The sequence below is a fragment of the Oryzias latipes genome, chromosome 15 (genome assembly GCF_053564925.1).
Source record: "Oryzias latipes strain Hd-rR chromosome 15, Olatipes_Hd-rR_3.1".
NCBI lineage: Eukaryota > Metazoa > Chordata > Actinopteri > Beloniformes > Adrianichthyidae > Oryzias > Oryzias latipes.
The window spans coordinates 11,534,854-11,552,810 of NC_136251.1; the positions used below are offsets into that span (position 1 = coordinate 11,534,854).

The 17,957-nt window shown below is 41.6% G+C and overlaps 1 protein-coding gene across 3 annotated transcripts in view; it reads right to left on the bottom strand.

Moving 5' to 3' along the window:
* Positions 1-16,881, bottom strand: part of ltbp1 (latent transforming growth factor beta binding protein 1) — a 131,707-nt gene extending 114,826 nt beyond the window's left edge. For 2 of the 3 annotated variants that reach the window (XM_011472800.4, XM_011472798.4), the window contains exons 1-2: positions 15,953-16,881; positions 6,720-6,790 (exon numbers count right to left, since the gene is read on the bottom strand). In XM_011472800.4, the coding sequence (XP_011471102.1) occupies positions 6,720-6,790; positions 15,953-16,299 (418 nt within the window). In that variant the 5' untranslated portion in view covers positions 16,300-16,881. The remainder of the gene's footprint in view (positions 1-6,719; positions 6,791-15,952) is intronic. The other variant, XM_011472799.4, reaches the window with a different exon arrangement.
* Positions 16,882-17,957: the final 1,076 nt, after the last annotated feature.

Consider the following 17,957-nt stretch of genomic DNA (forward strand, 5'->3'; position numbering starts at 1 on the left):
TTTCCGCTCTTCATCCTTTTCAGAGCCTTCCTAACCTCATCCTTTCCAATCTCTGCTACTTCCTGCTCCACAACAACCACATCTTCCTCCCTTCTTTCCCTGTCATTTTCCTCGTTCATCAGCTCCTCAAAATACTCCTTCCATCTTTTCTGTACACTCTCCTGGGTTGTTAGCACCTTTCCATCTCTGTCCTTAATGACCCTTATCTGTTGCACGTCCTTCCCATCTCTGTCTCTCTGTCTGGCTAGCCTGTACAAGTCCTTCTCTCCTTCCTTTGTGTCTAGCCTGTCATATAGCTCATCGTAAGCTTTCTGTTTGGCCTTTGCCACCTCTCTCTTCACTCTACGCTGCGCTTCCTTGTACTCCTGTCTACCTTCCTCAGTCCTTTCTACATCCCACTTCTTTTTAGCCAACCTCTTCCTCTGGACGCATTCCTGTACTTCCTCATTCCACCACCAAGTCTCTTTACCGTCTTTCCTCTTTCCAGATGACACACCTAGCACCTTCCTACCTGTTTCCCTGATAATCTCTGCTGTAGTTTCCCAGTTATCTGGAAGCTCATCCTGACCACCCAGGACCTGTCTTAACTTCTGCCTAAATTCCTCACAAGTTTCTTCATTCTGTAGCTTCCACCACTTGGTCTTCTTTTCTGTTTTCCCTCTCTTCTTCTTCCTGACCTCCAGAGTCATCTTACACACCAACATGCGGTGCTGTCTGGCTACACTCTCTCCTACCACCACTTTGCAGTCATTAACCTCTCTCAAATGACCTCGTCTACATAGGATGTAGTCCACCTGAGTACTCCTACCTCCACTTCTGTATGTCACTCTATGTTCCTCTCTCTTCTGGAAGTAAGTGTTGACTACAGCCATTTCCATCCTCTTTGCAAAGTCCACCACCATCTGTCCCTCCAGATTCCTTTCCTTCACACCAAACCTGCCCATCACCTCCTCATCACCTCTGTTGCCCTCACCAACATGCCCATTAAAGTCTGCTCCAATAACAACTCTCTCTCCTCTGGGGATACTCTCGATGACCTCATCCAACTCACTCCAGAATCTCTCCTTCACTTCTAACTCACAGCCAACCTGTGGCGCATACCCAGTGACTACATTCACCATCACCCCTTCAATTTCTAACTTTAGGCTCGTCATCCTGTCTGAGACTCTTTTCACCTCTAGAACACTGTTTACAAACTCCCCCTTCAGAATCACTCCTACCCCGTTTCTCTTCCTATCAACACCATGATAGAACAGTTTGTATCCTCCTCCAATACTACGTGCCTTGCTGCCCTTCCACCTTGTCTCCTGCACACACAGTACATCTACCTTCCTTCTCTCCATCATGTCTGCCAGCTCTCTGCCTTTCCCTGTCATTGTGCCAACGTTAAGAGTCCCTATTCTCAAACCTATGTTCCTGCCTTTTCCCTTCTCTCTCTGGCCACGGACCCTTCTGCCTCCTCTCTTTCTTCGACCAAGAGGAGGCAGAAGGGTCCGTGGCCAGAGAGAGAAGGGAAAAGGCAGGAACATAGGTTTGAGAATTTCATAGTATTTCCCAAAACTAATCTATTTAAAAACTCCATCCAATCATCTTTTGATCCGTCGTAAAAGTGTTCCCAGTGGTCTTTTAATTATGCTTATGCTGTTTTAAAGGCAAAAATCATGAAACCTGTGTCGTTTTCTAGGACATAGTTTTGCAGAGCAGCAGGAGTTCATCAGAAATTCACCTCTGAGATGTGGGTTGGACCATTGGTGTGGAGCAACCCCGCCCCCTTTCCTTCACCCATACACCCCTACATCACAAATCCGCTCTTTTTCAAATTTTATTTTTCTGTCTGCTCCTAATATATGATTTGAATAAAGAAATAATCAGAAATGCTTCATTTGAGCTTAAATCTCTTTATATATATCCACCATCATTAGAAAGTCTGAGTGCAATCCCACTAAAGTAAATCCCACCAGAGTTCATCTGCAAGTAAATAAAGACTGAGTTGTGGGTGGGACTGTTGGCGAAGAGCACACCCGACTCCCTTCCCCTTTTCGTTGCAGCAAGACCAGAGCTCAGCTGAGCGTTGAGAGGCCAAATGAAGCAAACTGTATGATGATAGTGTGTAACTCTCCTAAATTAAGACAGCAATTCTCCTGTGGTTCACTAACAGCTTAAACTTCACTTGTGCAACACTCTGTGTCGGAGGATTGCTCTGAAATCTACTTACCTGAATTTTGTTTTACAGCTTGTCAAGCGCTCACAACGGTCTGTCACCTTTTTTAAAAAGTGTTATGCAAGGTAAATCAAATAACTGGTTTTGGATCAAAGTTCTATCGTCAACTAAACAATATCCCATCACCAACAGGACCAAATTAAGAAACACAACAGACTTGGCAGATTTTTAAACCTCATCTCTAATTGCAGTGAGATGCAACCATAAGACATTTGGAAATCTACGGAACCAAAACCCTGGCTGCTTGGAGACCTGAACAAGAATCAAGCTCATAGTTTAAACCAAAGTTAGTCAAGATCTGGTCTGGAGTTCATACAAAATCACTTCAATGTGGTTCCATGGGAAGCAGCCAAATAACATCCAGTCATCACCAAAGACACCAATGAAAGCTGTGAGCATTTCTGCATGGCACTGCAGACCTTCGCTGCTCTTTAACTAAGAATCAGAGCTGATCAGTGTGTTAGGCAAAGTGAGCATGAACATGAGCAAAACGTGGACTAGATATGCAGCCCATTAAATGAAAAGGGTGTTTTTTGGTGTTTTAACATGTTATTTTTCTAACAATGGAGGACACATATAAAGAAAATTAACTGCCCACTTGCTCCATGCTCAGCACCACAATAGAAAGGGAGGCAGGGGTGCTGTACACCAACAGTCCTGCCCACAACTCAGAGGTGAATTTCTAATGAACTACTGCCACTCTGCAGAAACCACGTCCTAGAAAATGACACAGCTTTTTTAATTTTGGCTAAAAACTGCATAATCATGATTAAAAGACCACTGGGAACGCTTTTACAATAGATCAAAAGATGATTGGAGTGGGTCTATAAAGAGGTTGTCTAGGAACAATCAGCAGACCCACAAAGTCAGCAAGCTGGCATCAGTTATAAGAAGCAGCATCTACGCACAATACAGCCAACCCTCTTAGCATCTCCTGTATTTAAACGTGAATTTGTGCTAATCAGCTTGGTCAGTGGCTGATTGGTTTTGGTGATCAGCCAATGCAATAATCTAAATAATCAGTCTCTGCATAACTACCTTTAAAGTGTATCAATCATATGAATTTTGAAAAACAAAGAGATTTCATCCTTAATGAAAGTTAAGAAAATCTACTCACACAAGCACAAGTCCTGAGTTATATTACAGCAAAAACGAACCAAAAATGGCTTTATTAAAGGGCCTTTATAATGCAAAATTCACTTTTTGAACTTGCAAGTGTATTACAGTACAACTCATCACAAAAAACATCCCCAAAGTGATATTTTGATCCGTTCACACATTTTTGAGTATTCCTCTAAAAACCTGTGCTCTGAGCACCAGCCCCTACCGATCCACGAAAACGAGTGGGTCTTCACTTTTATACATGTGAAAGTGAAGAACAGCCCCTTCCAGGAAAAGTCTGCGCTGCCAACACCGCCCCCAGGCCAACACACACACACACACACTTTTTTAGCAGAGCTACAATGTGTACATCCATCGAGATTGAGTCTTACTTCCGGATAGGAAATTGAACTGTGAAAACAACTAATATTTCATATAAAAATATTAGTAAGAATACAATATTAAATAGGAATAAAACCATTTAAGAACTGTGCCAGAAAAACCAACCCAAGATTTCAGACGTAATAAAATTGAGTGGTCAACTTTGAGGGATTTTGGTCTCATAAATCAAAATAAAATTTTGATGAAAGGTGAAAATGGTTGTTTAAAGGAACAACCAGCTTACAGCAGACAATTATCAAAGTTCTGGTTAAAGAAAAATACTGTAAAAGCTGTTTTTTGTGTTTGACACTTTAAAATTAATGAAGCCTATTTCTTTGATATGCAAATTTGCATTGTCCTTCAGTGATATGTAATTTGCAGAGCGGAAACTTTAGGATGTGTCCTGCAGCCTGTAGTGTTTGAACAGGAGCATCATCACCCCGGAGTTCCTTTCAGGTTGGTCTCACAAAGCTCCATTCTGCTCCGCAATTAGATAATTTTCCACTAGCTGGGAGCCTCCGGTCTGGAGGAGCCAGAGGAATGTCTCCTGATCGTCTCCTAAATCTGATCAGCTCCGTGTGGCGGGGTCACATGTCAGCAAACAGCAGGCAAGAAGAGAAGCTGCTCCGCTTCAACAAACTGATATTTAAAAAAAAACGTTATCAGGAACATGGCATCAAAAACACTGTTACTTCTGCAAAAACACAAGGCTGTGCTGTGAGCAGCTACACACAGACTGTGTGTGTCTCTGCTGTCGAGGAAAAAGGGATTTGTCCTGACTGGACTTCCTGCTGCTTGTTGGTCCACATTCAAAGGAAGCCTGTCGTGTTTCACTGACGTGGGGGTTCGAGCGCTGAAGGAACGCATTATACAGGGTGGCTCCATGCTCCAGTGGCACTCAGGCCACTTTCAATGAGGGAGCAGAGGCGGCTTCTGTTTCAGCAAAAACTAGACAGCTGCTGTAGAAGTATTGATAGTGAGTTATCAAGCTGCAGGTTACAGCCTTTAAAATAAAAATATTTTTAAATGATGGATCATAACCGCAAATGACTAATATGCAAATGTAGGACTAGTAGTAATTCACACTCTCTATATAAGGGATTTTATATCGGGCATCTTAAGAATTTACACCAATACGACAAGAAAAATAACATAAAATAATACAAAAAAAATTTATTAATGAACTATACTATTTATATTGTATCACAATAGAAAAAACGTACAGTGGCCCTGAAGTGTAAATTCAACAAATCACTCTGGGCCAAAACGTTTAAAACATCAGGATGACCATTTAAAAAGCAAAGCAATTCATAAAAAAACCTACATTATATTTCAGAAATCAAAACAAAATTCCAAAAACCAAACAAAAACAATGTTTAGGAAAACAATTTCCAAAGATCAAAATGAAATGTTAAACACAATAAGAAAGCAAAGGTGGGTATTATGTTACTGATTGGATGATGACGGTTGAGTTTTGAAGAAGATGGAAAGCAGAAGGATGGTAAAGAGTTGACTGATAGATCAGTGAACCTTTGCAGTTGGTGTAGCCAGAAAATTAAAGAAATATCTTCTGTTAGACGATACTACCATGCCAAAAGACTTCCTGTAGAAAAGATAAACAACATCATCATCCAGTCAGTGTTGTCCCATAATTCCTACCTTTTCTGGTATCTTATTTTGTTTCATCTTTAAGTATCACATTTCGATCTCTGGAAATTATTTTTGTTTTCTGAAATGTGTTCTGAAATCCTGTTTTATTTGGTTTTTAGGGTTTTGGCATCTGAAATTTGGTTTTGATTTCTAAAATATAATGTTGCTTTATTTTTATTTGTTTTTGTGATCATTAACTAGCACGGTTTTTCGTTAAGGGATTTTTTGGCTGCACGGTGGAGCAGTGGTTAGCACTCTTGCCTCACAGAAAGACGTCCCCTGGTTCAATTCCCGGCTGGGGGCCTGATAAAGAACATCGATGGGGGACCTTTCTGTGTGGAGTCTGCATGTTCTCCCCGTGCATGCGTGGGTTTTCTCCGGGGTCTCTGGGTTCCTCCCACCCTCCAAACACATTCCTCGTAGTTCATTTGACAACTTTGAACTGTCCAGGGTGTCCCCTGCCCTCGCCTGTAAGTGGCCGGGATAGGCTCCCGGCAGCCCCGTGATCCCGAAAGGGAAAAAACGGAAGAAGATGAATGAATGAATGAATGAATGAATGAATGAATGAATGATTTCTATGTGGATTGGACTTCAGGTCACCGTAGATTAAGTCTATGTAAACAGGGAAACTTTACTGAAAATGCTATAACAGCACTTTAGGCAAAGGATTTATATTCTTTTAGAATACAAATAGATTGAAACGCATTTTTTTAAAATTTTGATTTGATTTGAAATGGTTTATTTCAAGCAATCAAATACGAATAGTACACAAAAAAACATTACAATCATCATTTATACATTCATACAATGACGTATCAAACTTAAGATCATTAAGCATAAAAATAAATATTGTTTGAAAGGGAGTGGAAGAAAGCAAACTTATATAATCCCACCCCTGTTCAACTGTAACTATTTTAGTACATGATTAATCATTAACCGGTTCATAACTTTTATCATACAGAATTAAGAATCCTTAGGTATCAATAAAGCACATGAAAAAGATGAATTGCCTAATTATTATGTAAAAAATAACTATTTTAGAAATCAACATGGCAAATACAGATCATTTTTCCAAAATATATGCAGATTATGTTCATTATAAACATATCATGTATGATTAAAAAATAATACTATATCAGTAAAATTGATCAAGGATCAAAAGTTAAAAATGTGCAAATTATGTTTCATTAAGAAAATTATGAATCAATTTTTTGGAGCAAGTTAAGTCATTTTTAACATCAAAGTTCTTAAATGAAAAAAAGTTTGTTACATAGTGACTTAGAGCAATTTGGAAACTTATGGATACTTTTTTATTTGTATACTTAAACACATGCAGGAATAATATGGAGTGAGGTGTCAGACTTACGTTTTGTGCAGCGCTGCGATCCCTGAGCTGGACTCCATCCATGACAGCACTGTCCTCCGCAGACATTCACCCTGCACACAGAAACCGCCAGGTGAGGCACGAACTCCAACGCCAGCGCAGGTCGACTCACGCAGCCGCACATGCTGGCTTTCCAACCGCTTCAGATCGAGAATCAACACCAACATTTTCCCTCTGATCAGAGTCAGAAAGGCGTTTCCACATGCAGGTGATCAGACAAGTAAAACGAAAGTCGTCTTCAAAGCCAAGCCAATCCTCACCAAATCCAATGGATCGAAGGCTTTCTGCTTTGAAACAAAATCAAAAGTTGAAAACAATAAGAGGAAATCTAACTGTAAAAGGTGATGAATGAAACCAGCAGCTGAGCTGTGAATTTAGGCTACAAAGAAGGTTTAGAGGCTCCGATGTAGAGACAGGAGGCAGTGGAAGATGTTGGGATTCTCTTTGGAAGTGACCAGGACGGATGGAATCAGGAAAGAGTACATTAGAAGAACAGATTATGGTAGATGTTCTGGTAGATAGTTGAGAGCGAAACGTACTAAATCACTCAACGTATCATAACTGATACTATCTATATTTCTAAAAAAAAAACAATGATGTTGTAAATTATTTTTTGTAGATTTTAAAAAACATCTTAATTCTAGAATATTTGGAATTTTCTGTCATTTTTTTTTTGGGGTGTTTTGGACTTTATTGGGTTAAACTGAATGTATAAAACAAAGATTCCCTAAAGGGCTGAATTGAAATAAAACAAATAAAGCCAAAGTTAGGCTGTGTATGTACAACATTTACACACAGTGAATCTGTGTGCCGCCTGTTGATGATTCCGATAACAGTCATTTACTTTTGGTGCGGTTAGCGGAACTTCACAGCTTTACTAAACTCACTTTTTGCAGACTGAGACGCTCTGAGGCTGCACGCTGAGCAGCTCGGGCCAGACTCACTGGACCACACACAGCCTCCGTTTCTGACTGAAGGCTCTGTGCATGAACAGCATGCAACTGGTACCAGCTGCTGCTCCAACTCCACTTAGAAGCACATCAGAGCAGCTATAATAGCTGTTTTAAACTCACACAGGCCCAGTGAAGTCAGCTGCAGGGGTTCCTGCTGGGGGAGTGCTTGTATCAGCGCAGGACAGCAGCGTCCCACAGCTTCCCTTCGGGCCTTCAGACTTCCTTTCGTGTCCTTCAGCATCTCACACTCCTTCATTCTGATTATGGCGGGAAAATATTTGCTAAATTAAAATAGTCCTGTATTAACAGCAGCATTTTGCAGTAAGTCTGGTTGTGACTAAATGATCCAACATGAAAAATAAAAGGCTCAAAGTAAATCAGTGTTTCAATAAAAAAATATAGAGACACAGATTAAGTCCTCCATCAAGGCAGAAGTATTGTGCACGAACAGGAGAACATGCTACTAATACCCCACCTTCATTCAGAAGTGGAGCATGAGGCTAGGAGTGAACCAAAAGCCTGACCTTCAGATGCTGAAGAGAAAACTAATATTTTTCTAAAGGGGATTTGAAAGACAAGCAGACAAAGGCTGCAGGGAGAACAGTGCAGGAATGTTCTACTGTGGAGGAACCTTACTGAACCCCAGACATTCAAGTATGAAGTCTGAGACTTATATTAAAGCTGAAGCATGTGACAAACATTGCAGTTATATTGTGACTGTTTCATTCATAAAATCAGGCATTTAAACTGTAAAATGAGTTTTTCCTTTTCCCTCTTGTTAGGATTTTTGGACTTCAGCTATTTGTTTTTAGATGTATGAGCTTAATGGTAAGTTTAGATCTACACAAGGGACAAAAGGAGTGATTAACTGAAAGATGGCAACAAATATGCAGACAAAATAGGTGTTCCAGCAAGTACAAAACCAACGACAATATCAAAGACTTGTGTTCCAATCTACATCAAACTGATTCATAGTTGTATTTTTTCACAAAATATTTAAAGCAACCACTAAATTCTGCTCAACTTCAACCAAAGACATGAACGAGGAAAAGGAAAACAAAATCTGAAAATTGCCTCCTTGGTATCAAAGTCTGCTTTGACTGTTGGAATCCACAACATCAGCTAATGAGCAGCAAATACTCAGAAAGTCATCAGCCACAAACGAACACTATGGTTGTTTCTGCACTATATAGGGCGCTCGCCATTTTGTAGTGCTGTCCGTATCTACAATTCCGAAATCCAGTGGGCTAGAAATTTGCTAAAAGTCTCTGCGAGAAACTAGTGTGTCGATGCTCACTAGATTGACGAATATAAACCACAATGCATTGCGTTTGAATGATTTTTCTATGTGCGAAAATTTCATTTTTAATTTATTTTTCAAATTTCATTTAATTTCTTAAATCTAATTTCATCATTAGAACACAGTGGATTACTAAATAGTCCTTTTAAAATGTTCATATTTATTAGGATTTTACTTTGGGTAATCATTGACATCATATTTGCCGTTTAAAAAAATAGTGAGCATGGCAGGTGGCTTAAACTCCTCTGCACTACTAATACTTATTTGTGTTCAGATACTTTTTGTTCTGTAATGTCTCAATAGAAGCAGTTATTTTCAGTTTTTTAGCCTCCAATCACATTTTTACAAAAAAGAATGCTAAATGTTGAGTTCAGTGATAAATACTTTGCTTAATGAGTAGCCAGCAGGACATAACTATGTCATTGTTTGATGACATTTGCATCTATAGGTGTAGATTCCTGCTTATTTGGTCAAAATTTTACTACCAACAAGTAAATCACTCGCCCATGACAATAAAATCTTAAAATATATCAAATATACAAGATCCGTCTTTATATAATGTCGGACGTTTTTGGCCAAAACAGAACATTAGCATTTGCAGACTATTTCCACTGTAGTACTGACATACTTCAATAACCTTCAGCTGAGTATTATAATATACTTTATTATTATACAATAAATCAATAGAAAGCTAAAAAATAGATGCAGGTTTTGTCATTAAAGTGTAGCTAAATCAATCTACAAAACTTTGTTACACACCTTCAAGCAAAACATTCATGACCACGTGAGAAAATAAGAACGTCATTCTTCGTGCTGAATTGGACACAGCATCAAACCTCAATTAAACAGTCATCTGTCACAGTCTGGATGACAAAACAACTACTGCATCTCTAACAGCCTTATATTAGACCCAGTTTAAAAATCCAATAACCGACTCTAATTCATTTTGTTGTTTTGGTTCAGATATTATGTTTTATGTCTGTGGAAGAGCCAACAGTGACAGGAAATTCAACGAATGGAGTCCTCATATCTGTATCTCCCAGGTTCAGACTAAAGCTGCTTCCATCATCCGCTCTGAACGCTGTTCAGTTTCAGGAACAGTTTTATTTGACGTGGTACAGTTTTTTAAACTTCCCCTGCCAGCTTTTTTCCATCTCAGTACATTTATCTATCTTTCCTTCCAGCTCAATCCTGTTCAGGGTCACAGGAAGGGTGGAGTCTGTCAGCTTTCATCACACTAGAGGGGGGGGTACACCCTGGAAAAACGGAGATCTGTACAATCTCCATGAAACTCTGTTTGATTATTCCCAGGACAATGAAATGTCCTTGAAGCTTTATCAAGAGGCCAAAAAAAAAAACAAGAAAATACTGTTTGCTTTGAAGCTTTTTCTTCTCGAGGAAGTTTAAAGGATCTTACAGCAAACACCTCAAAGGCAAAATAATTTCTGTCCTGGATCCCATTTATGCGGATGAAAAATATCTGCAGGAGTTTTTGGACGAACCAGGAAAAAGCCCAGTAACTCCATGTTGGTAAGGTGTGCTGTAAAGGGTTTTTCCTGCCATCTGTCTTATAGAAAATTCAATGTCGAATAAATAGTCAACATGCATGAGTAAAGTGACTTAAGGATGAATTGAAAAAATACAAGAATTAAAACTTGAATTAAAATTAAATCAATCTTCATCTAGAAAACAGCTGCATCAATTTATTTAATATAATTAATTTTCCTTAAAGGGCAGTTATTGTACATTTAAAGTTAAAAAGAGATTCTCTATCAGTTTTAATGTAAGAATTTTATATTTTATTAATGAAAATTTCAACGTTGCAGTTCGAATCACAGGTTGAACGAAAAATATTTTGCTAACCTCCCAAAAACAATAGTTTTTAATAGAAGTTTGAATTTTACACCAATGTTAAATGGAGTCCTAATAAAATGTAAATACATTCTGAACTTCTGTGCCAATCCAATTTTGATTCACAAGTTGAGAGTTTAATTTTGAGTGGATGTTTCGCTTGTTTGTGTTCTTGTTGATATAATCTTGTGCTGTAGCTCCTCCTTTGTTCTATTTTGTCATCTCAAATGGCTGTTTTTTTTACAAAAGCCTTTTTTCTTTTAAATAGGTCCTGTAAGATGAAACTGCAGTTTAATTTCTGGAGGTGATTCCTATTTTTTTTAACATCTCTCTATAATGCAGCGATGCCTGGAATCAAAAAATTGCAAATGTGCTGTAATCACTTTTTAACAAGATTAAGATTTAAATAAACTGTAAAAATAAAAGGTTGTTTTAAACAGAGAATCTGCTTTTTACAGCTCTCAGTAGCTAATGTACTGACTCGAGATATATTCAAATGAGTAATGTTTTAGCAGGGGCGGAGCTAGAACCTTTTTTGGGGGGGGCAGGTGGGGGCAGAAGACTTTTGAAAGGGGAGCAAATCTGAACATCAGAGTGGAAGGCCATTACAGATGGATCAAAAATACTATTTTATTATGTCATTGATATTAAAACAGCAGTTCTTTCAGCTAAGGTGCTATTGTTAATGCTTACAGAAACTGGAATTAATAACTTTTTTAATCTTTGTCAAAAATGATACTACTATTGACCCAAAAATGGGGGGGGGCACAAGTTTTTTTTACGGGGGGGGGGGGACAGCTGCCTCCCTTGTAGCCCCGCCCCCCACCATCAATGCTTACCTTTTTTTTTGTTAAATAATATGTGTTTACTGTAGTTTTTTATCATATGTATATAAATGCACTTTTTTTTACCTTTGTGCTATCTTAAAAGACCCCACCCATACGTGTTCTCCCAACCATGACAAAGGTGGATAAGGGTGGAAAGATTTCATGTAATCCATGGACACCAGTGAAGATTAAGAATCATTGAAGAAAACCGGTTCAGAGCACTGTCTAGTGGGTCTAAATGACCCAACTCCCAATGTTAAAGTGCCTAGGATAGCACAAGGGTTACAGAATCCCAAAGGTTTTTAATGAGGTTATTATAACCTTGAAGTAAAGGTGGGGAGTGCCCCCCCCCCGATGGCCATAAAACAGGTACAGTTTGATCTTCCAGGGAGGCTTCACTCCTCAGGACTGAAGCTTCTGCCCCTTCTGAGTGTTCAGTCTGCAGGTCGCAGCAGAAGACGTGTTTGTTCTGTCCGTGTCGTCATGATCACAACGAGGAACTGGCGGTACTTCCAGCTGTGTCTGTCACAGCCAACATCTGGATGATCCCAGCTCAGCCCAAAACGCATCGTATCTTGTTTTATTTTGTCTGCAGTATCTGATTTCATTTAACACATCCACTCCTGGAGTGGACCTGCACACGAGCAAGGCATATCGAACCGCACAAGACATCCAGCTTCAGTGTTCCTCTGGAGTTAGTTGAACAAAACTGTGCAAAGGTGAAAAACGAGATTTCACTCTGGTCCCCCACGCATTTGTGCGGGGGTCCGCTCACATGGCGGGTAAAACCAGAACCATCAACAGGCTTCTTCCAATAGGAGGTGAACTTGACCAGATCAGCAGAAGTATTTAGCCTCCAGGAACCAAAGCTATTGCAGCTGTAACTCAACTGAGTTGTTTTGAACCAAAAAAGCTCTAGTTTTCTAGTAAAAATGACTCCCTGGAAGTAAGAATCTGTTTGATTCTTCTTCAAAAATTGGCAGTTAGTGGTTTAAGTGGCATTCTGAACCAGAGCCTGCTGGAAAAGCAGAATAAACAGGACATGTAGAACACTTTCCAGATGGAGTCGCAATTAAAAACCCTTTAAGACATTAGAGCTTTATTGTGATTTTTTTTTCCCTTATTTGAATCTCCTTTCTAAAAGAAAAGTAGGTCACAGTTACAGATCTGGCATACAGATGTTACAAAAACTCTTAATTTTCTAAATGTTGATTTGATTTTTCCCCCTCATTTTTGTGGAAGCAGAACTGTTTCTGGCTCATTTTGATCCTTGAATCCTTCGAGGGGCTGTGTTCAGTGGGGAAAAAAACAAACTAGAAAAAAATCCAAAACATTTTGGACTGCAAAAACTATCTGATAAATAGGTTCTGGTCCTTGCCCTCCAGCGCCGGCCTTCTCCAAAATTCCAACTGTGGATGAGCCAGGTTGGGCCATGGTTACAACACTCCTTGTGGACCCCCACTTCTCTAGGTTGTCCTCCACCTGGGCAGGGGTGGCCGGCCCCTGCCTTGCTCTCTCCTGCACCAACCGTGCGCTGGGTCGGTGGCTGCCTGGAGCGTGGGGCAGGTATCCCTTGGGGGACGCTGACTCGGGCCTGGGGCAGGGGTGGGGTGCTCAGAACTCCTGGGTGGTGGTGGGCTGCTCGTCTGGGGCTGGGGGTGCTCTCCTGGGGCAGGGCCCTGTGTTGGGCCCTCCTGGCGCGGCGGGGGGGCTGCTCTTCTGGATGGGCTGGAGCTTGCACTCTCTGTCCCCCCCATGCCTCCCTGCTCTCTGGCTTTGGGGGCCCCATGGCGGTCCTGCTTGCCCTGGCCCGGGTGACAGATGCGATTGCCTGGCGGGCAGCTGCTCTTTATCTGCTACCGTGTGGGTGTTGGGGGGTCCTGGCTGCCGCTGCAGCTGCGGCGGGGTCTTAGTGTGGGGATGACTGGGAACTCTCCCTCCTTCTTTTTACATTCCATCATCCATTTTAGAAGAACATAAACACTCACTTGAGCACAGGTGTTAGCTCACCTTTGCACAAATAGTTTGCGTGACTTAATGAAGTATTTCACGTGTGTTGGTCTGAATGCATAGGTATGCGTGTCTGAACATGAGTTGTATTGTGTACATGTGGACTTGTCTGTATGTGAACATTTTTGGAGCCAACAGGTTTGTAACATATGTGAGTGTGTATAGGCCCCGCCCCTTTTTAGATTTTTTATCCATCTAAAGCTGACAGTAATGATTAGTAAAGTCCAGCAAATTTTTGCTTTATGATTCTTTATTAATTTACCCTCCTTCTATAATCACGCTCCTACCCCCCCCCCCCACACACACACACTTCTCTAATATCCCTCTCTCTCTTCTTCCCCTTCTTTCTTTTCCGTCCGTCCAACAAAAAACTGTTACAAATGGAAGTAAGATGAATAAAGTTAGATTACAAAAGGGGTTTATTCAAATCTACAACTGGTGTGTCAGAAGATTCATAACCCCTTTTGTAACGGTAAAGTCTGTCCAACACAAGAGGCTTTCAGCTTTCATCTGTTTGCTCAGCTGCTGAACAGGACAAGTTAAAAAATATTTAAAAAAAATATACAAATAGGTTGGGCCATATATATATATATATATATATATATATATATATATATATATATGCATATGACACAGACTTAAATCTCTTCAAGACCAACTCCAATGATGATTGTGTGCCTTTGGTGTTTTTAACATTCTTGGAGCATTCTTCTGATGCTGAAGAGTCATATGTAAAGAAAATTCAACTTAAAATTGCATTTCTGAGTAAATCTTGATTCAATACATTGTGAATCGGGAGCAGACAAAATATTAAGTCTGAAAACGATTGGTCTTGGGTAGAAAATGCAGTGGGAAGGTCACAAGCTCCCTGCTCTGCTCCATTCTGATGAATCCACGTGCAGACAACCTGATCCATGTTTGTCTAAACTGTACAGCTGGATAGCTCCAATACTGCTCACCATTTTTGTTGTACTGGTAATGTTGGGTAGGGGGCTGTAAGCTAGCAGGAGAGTCCAAAAATAGAGAACTCTCAACATTGGGGAGGGGAAGTGGGGCGGAGTTGCTCTGTGCCAACAGCCCCACCCACAACTCAGAGGTTAATTTCTAATGAACTCCTGCCACTTTGCAGAAACTACATCCTGACAAGTTTTTTTATTTTGACTAAAAACGGCAAAATCATGATTAAAAGACCACTGGAAACATTTGATAGATCAAAAGATGATTGGAGGGAAACCTTAAAAAGATCAAAAGCAAGTTGAGCATCTTAAGAACAAAAGCTGTATACTTGGGGCCATTTTCAGAGTTAAATTGTAGAAAGGAAAAAAAAAGAAGAAAAAAAATATATATATATATACATATACATATACATATACACACACAAACACACACACACAACGCAAAAGAAGACTGTGAGCCTTTTCCCGGAGAACAGTTATAAATGTATTGACCTGCTCAGTTGGTGAAGTGCGGGACCGGTGCAGAGGAAACCAGGGTTCGATTCCTAGGGTGCGCATCAAAGAGCTCCATCCAGTGTGGCTGTCAGGAGAGGACCCTTCACGCTACTGCCTTACAATACTGTATAGTAAGATGGCCCAAGTCTAGGTCTCCCTGTGCCGGTCCCAAGCCGGGACAAAAAAAAACAGGGTTATCAGGAATGGCATCCAGGGTAAAAATCTCTGCCAAACCACCTGTGTGAATCACTGAAAGCTGATTCGCTGTGGCACCCCTGAAGGGAAATTCCGAAAGGTGAACAAATACTTTTTAAGTAATTTTGTGTTTTTATTTTTTTGTGTTTTCCTTCTTGTCTTAACCTGGCTGTGTGTGAAAAGCAGCCCAGAAATAAAATTTACAATACAGTGAAAATAAAAAAAAAAATAAAAAGGTCTATCTATGGTTTTTGTCTGAATGTCCTTCTAGGTGGTCAGTCACCTTCAACAGGTACACGGCCCACAGGTGAGGCAAGATCACAGAACACACCTTTGGAAACTCTGAAAGGATCCGGTCCAACATGATTGGAAATCTGTCCACCTCCAGCTGCTCATTCTGAAACATCTCAGGAAAATCAAGCCAAGCTGCAGCTGGGGTCACGCAGCTCTGACCTGAGTGGGGGGAGCGACTAGGAACTGCCAGAAAAAAAGTCACACCTGACAATAAGGAGGTTTCATCCAGCTGTGGGCTGGACTGGGGCCCTAACCAGGGTCCTTCTGCCTCCAGACCAAATCCAACAGGAAGTCATGACCCCCCCTCAACCTCAGCACAACGAAAAATTCTTACCCGGAAAGGGTCAGCAGCTGTCGGTTCTGCTCCGCTCCGCTCTGCCGAACCGCCGCTGGCTGCTGCTGTTGGTTCCCCATCCTGCGGGTCCGAACCTGCCCTCCGAGCTTGGCACTCAATTCCACGTTATAGGAGTGCGGTTGGCCGGCCGGGCCGTGACGCGTCGAGATGGAGCTGACCCGCACGGCGCTGTCCCCTGCAGCCGAACCGGGCCCCGGCGCTACCCCGGGCTGCAGCACGTAGACCCTCCTGAAGCCCCCGCGGCTCAGCTGTCGCTCCACAGACGCACAAACCACGAAGAGAAGTAGCTCGACGCAGAGGAAGAGGCCCCGTCTGACCCACGCCATGCCCGCAGAGTCAAGCTCAGGTTTGCGGGGAGGAAAAAGGTCCGGGTCCGAGACGGTTTCACTTCTTACAAGTCAGGAAAGCTGTGCGCTCCAAAACGAACTCACGCAGGCGGGCGAGAGCCTCCAGCCCGCTACCAAAGTGCCCTGAGCGCGCAGACAAATCCTCCAAAGCGACAAGTTTCAAAGAAAACGGGCCATGTAGAGACAAGCCTCCCCCCGAGTCCGCGTCCGTGCGCGCTGCTGCTGCGGTCCCTCTGCGCCCCCTGACAGGCTGGAGAGCCGCACAAGTTCAGGAAAGTTTCTCAGTTGGAGGTGAAGAGTGTCAGCAGCGCGCGCAGCCTGCCTCCAGACATGACGTCAGGAGGGGGGAGCCTCTCACCGAACGAGGGGTTCTGGGGGCCCCATGGTGCCAGGGGACCCACGCGCACTGACTGTGCTGCCCCAGCTTACCCACACACGTGGATGTCTGTGCGCGCAGAACGATTCCGCCCTAAAACGCAAAAGATGACTTTTCCACCCAGGTGAGGCGCTGAGTCATTCTCCAGCAGGTGGGAGTGTGTGTGTGTGTGGGGGGGGGGGGGGGTGCAGGGGGGTGCAGACGTGCTGTAACTGTTTTCTTTTTCTCACAATGAGCTCAAAAAGCCCCACACAGAAAGAAAGTCCTACCGCTTCCATATTTGGTCTGTAAGGACTCGGAGGCCTGGATGACAAAGTGAAAACAGGGAGAGCAGGGTGAGGAGGAGAGCCCAAATGCACCATGGGACATCCCCAGCGAGCTAGAAAACCTATTTCATTCATGATCGAGTTCAGATCACACATCATCTTTAATAAAAACCTGTTTTAAAATAGCTCGTGTTTTGCTGCAAAAAAAAGCAGGAGTTCAATTCAAATGTGGCCAATCATGAGCATAAATAGTTGTTTGTGCTGCTATTTGGTTTTTCACAAAGTTGTTTTTTTATTTTTTATTTTGCTCTAGGTAAATAAAATCAGTAGTTTATGTTTTACAATCTGTGTGGGAACCTGAATCCTTCTAAATAAACTCTGAAATTAGGAACAGCACTAAACATCCCATCCCAGCCTTACTCAGACTCATCAACATAGTGCATCGATTTTCTTTGACATTGAAAACACTGAGTTGAGCAGAAAACAAACTTTGAAATTTCTCTAGAAAACACAACAACTACAAGAAGAAAAGCTCCTTCCATCCATCTTCAGAACCTGATGAATCCCTTATGGAGTCACAAGAGCCAAACCACCTACTGTTGGGTAAAGGTGGGGTACAGTCTGAACAGCTCAGTAGTCTGTTGCAGGGCCACACACTCACATGCACACTAAGGGGACAATAAATAATCACCAAATGAAGCATGCCGCTGGACTGTGGGGGTAAGCCGGAGAACCCAGACAAAATCTAATGCATGCACGAGGAGAACATGGAAACTCCACACAGAACGGACCGGCTGGGATTCAAACCACAGACTAGACTGATAACTGCGCCACCGTGCAGCCACAACAGCTTCATTCAGAAATGTATTTCCTATTAATTGGACTTACACTTTAAATATAATTAAAGCCCACTCCGATGAAAATTGTGCTTTTAACATGTTCTTAGGCCATTTTTCTGATGGAGGACATATAAAAAGAAAATTAAGCTTAAAAAC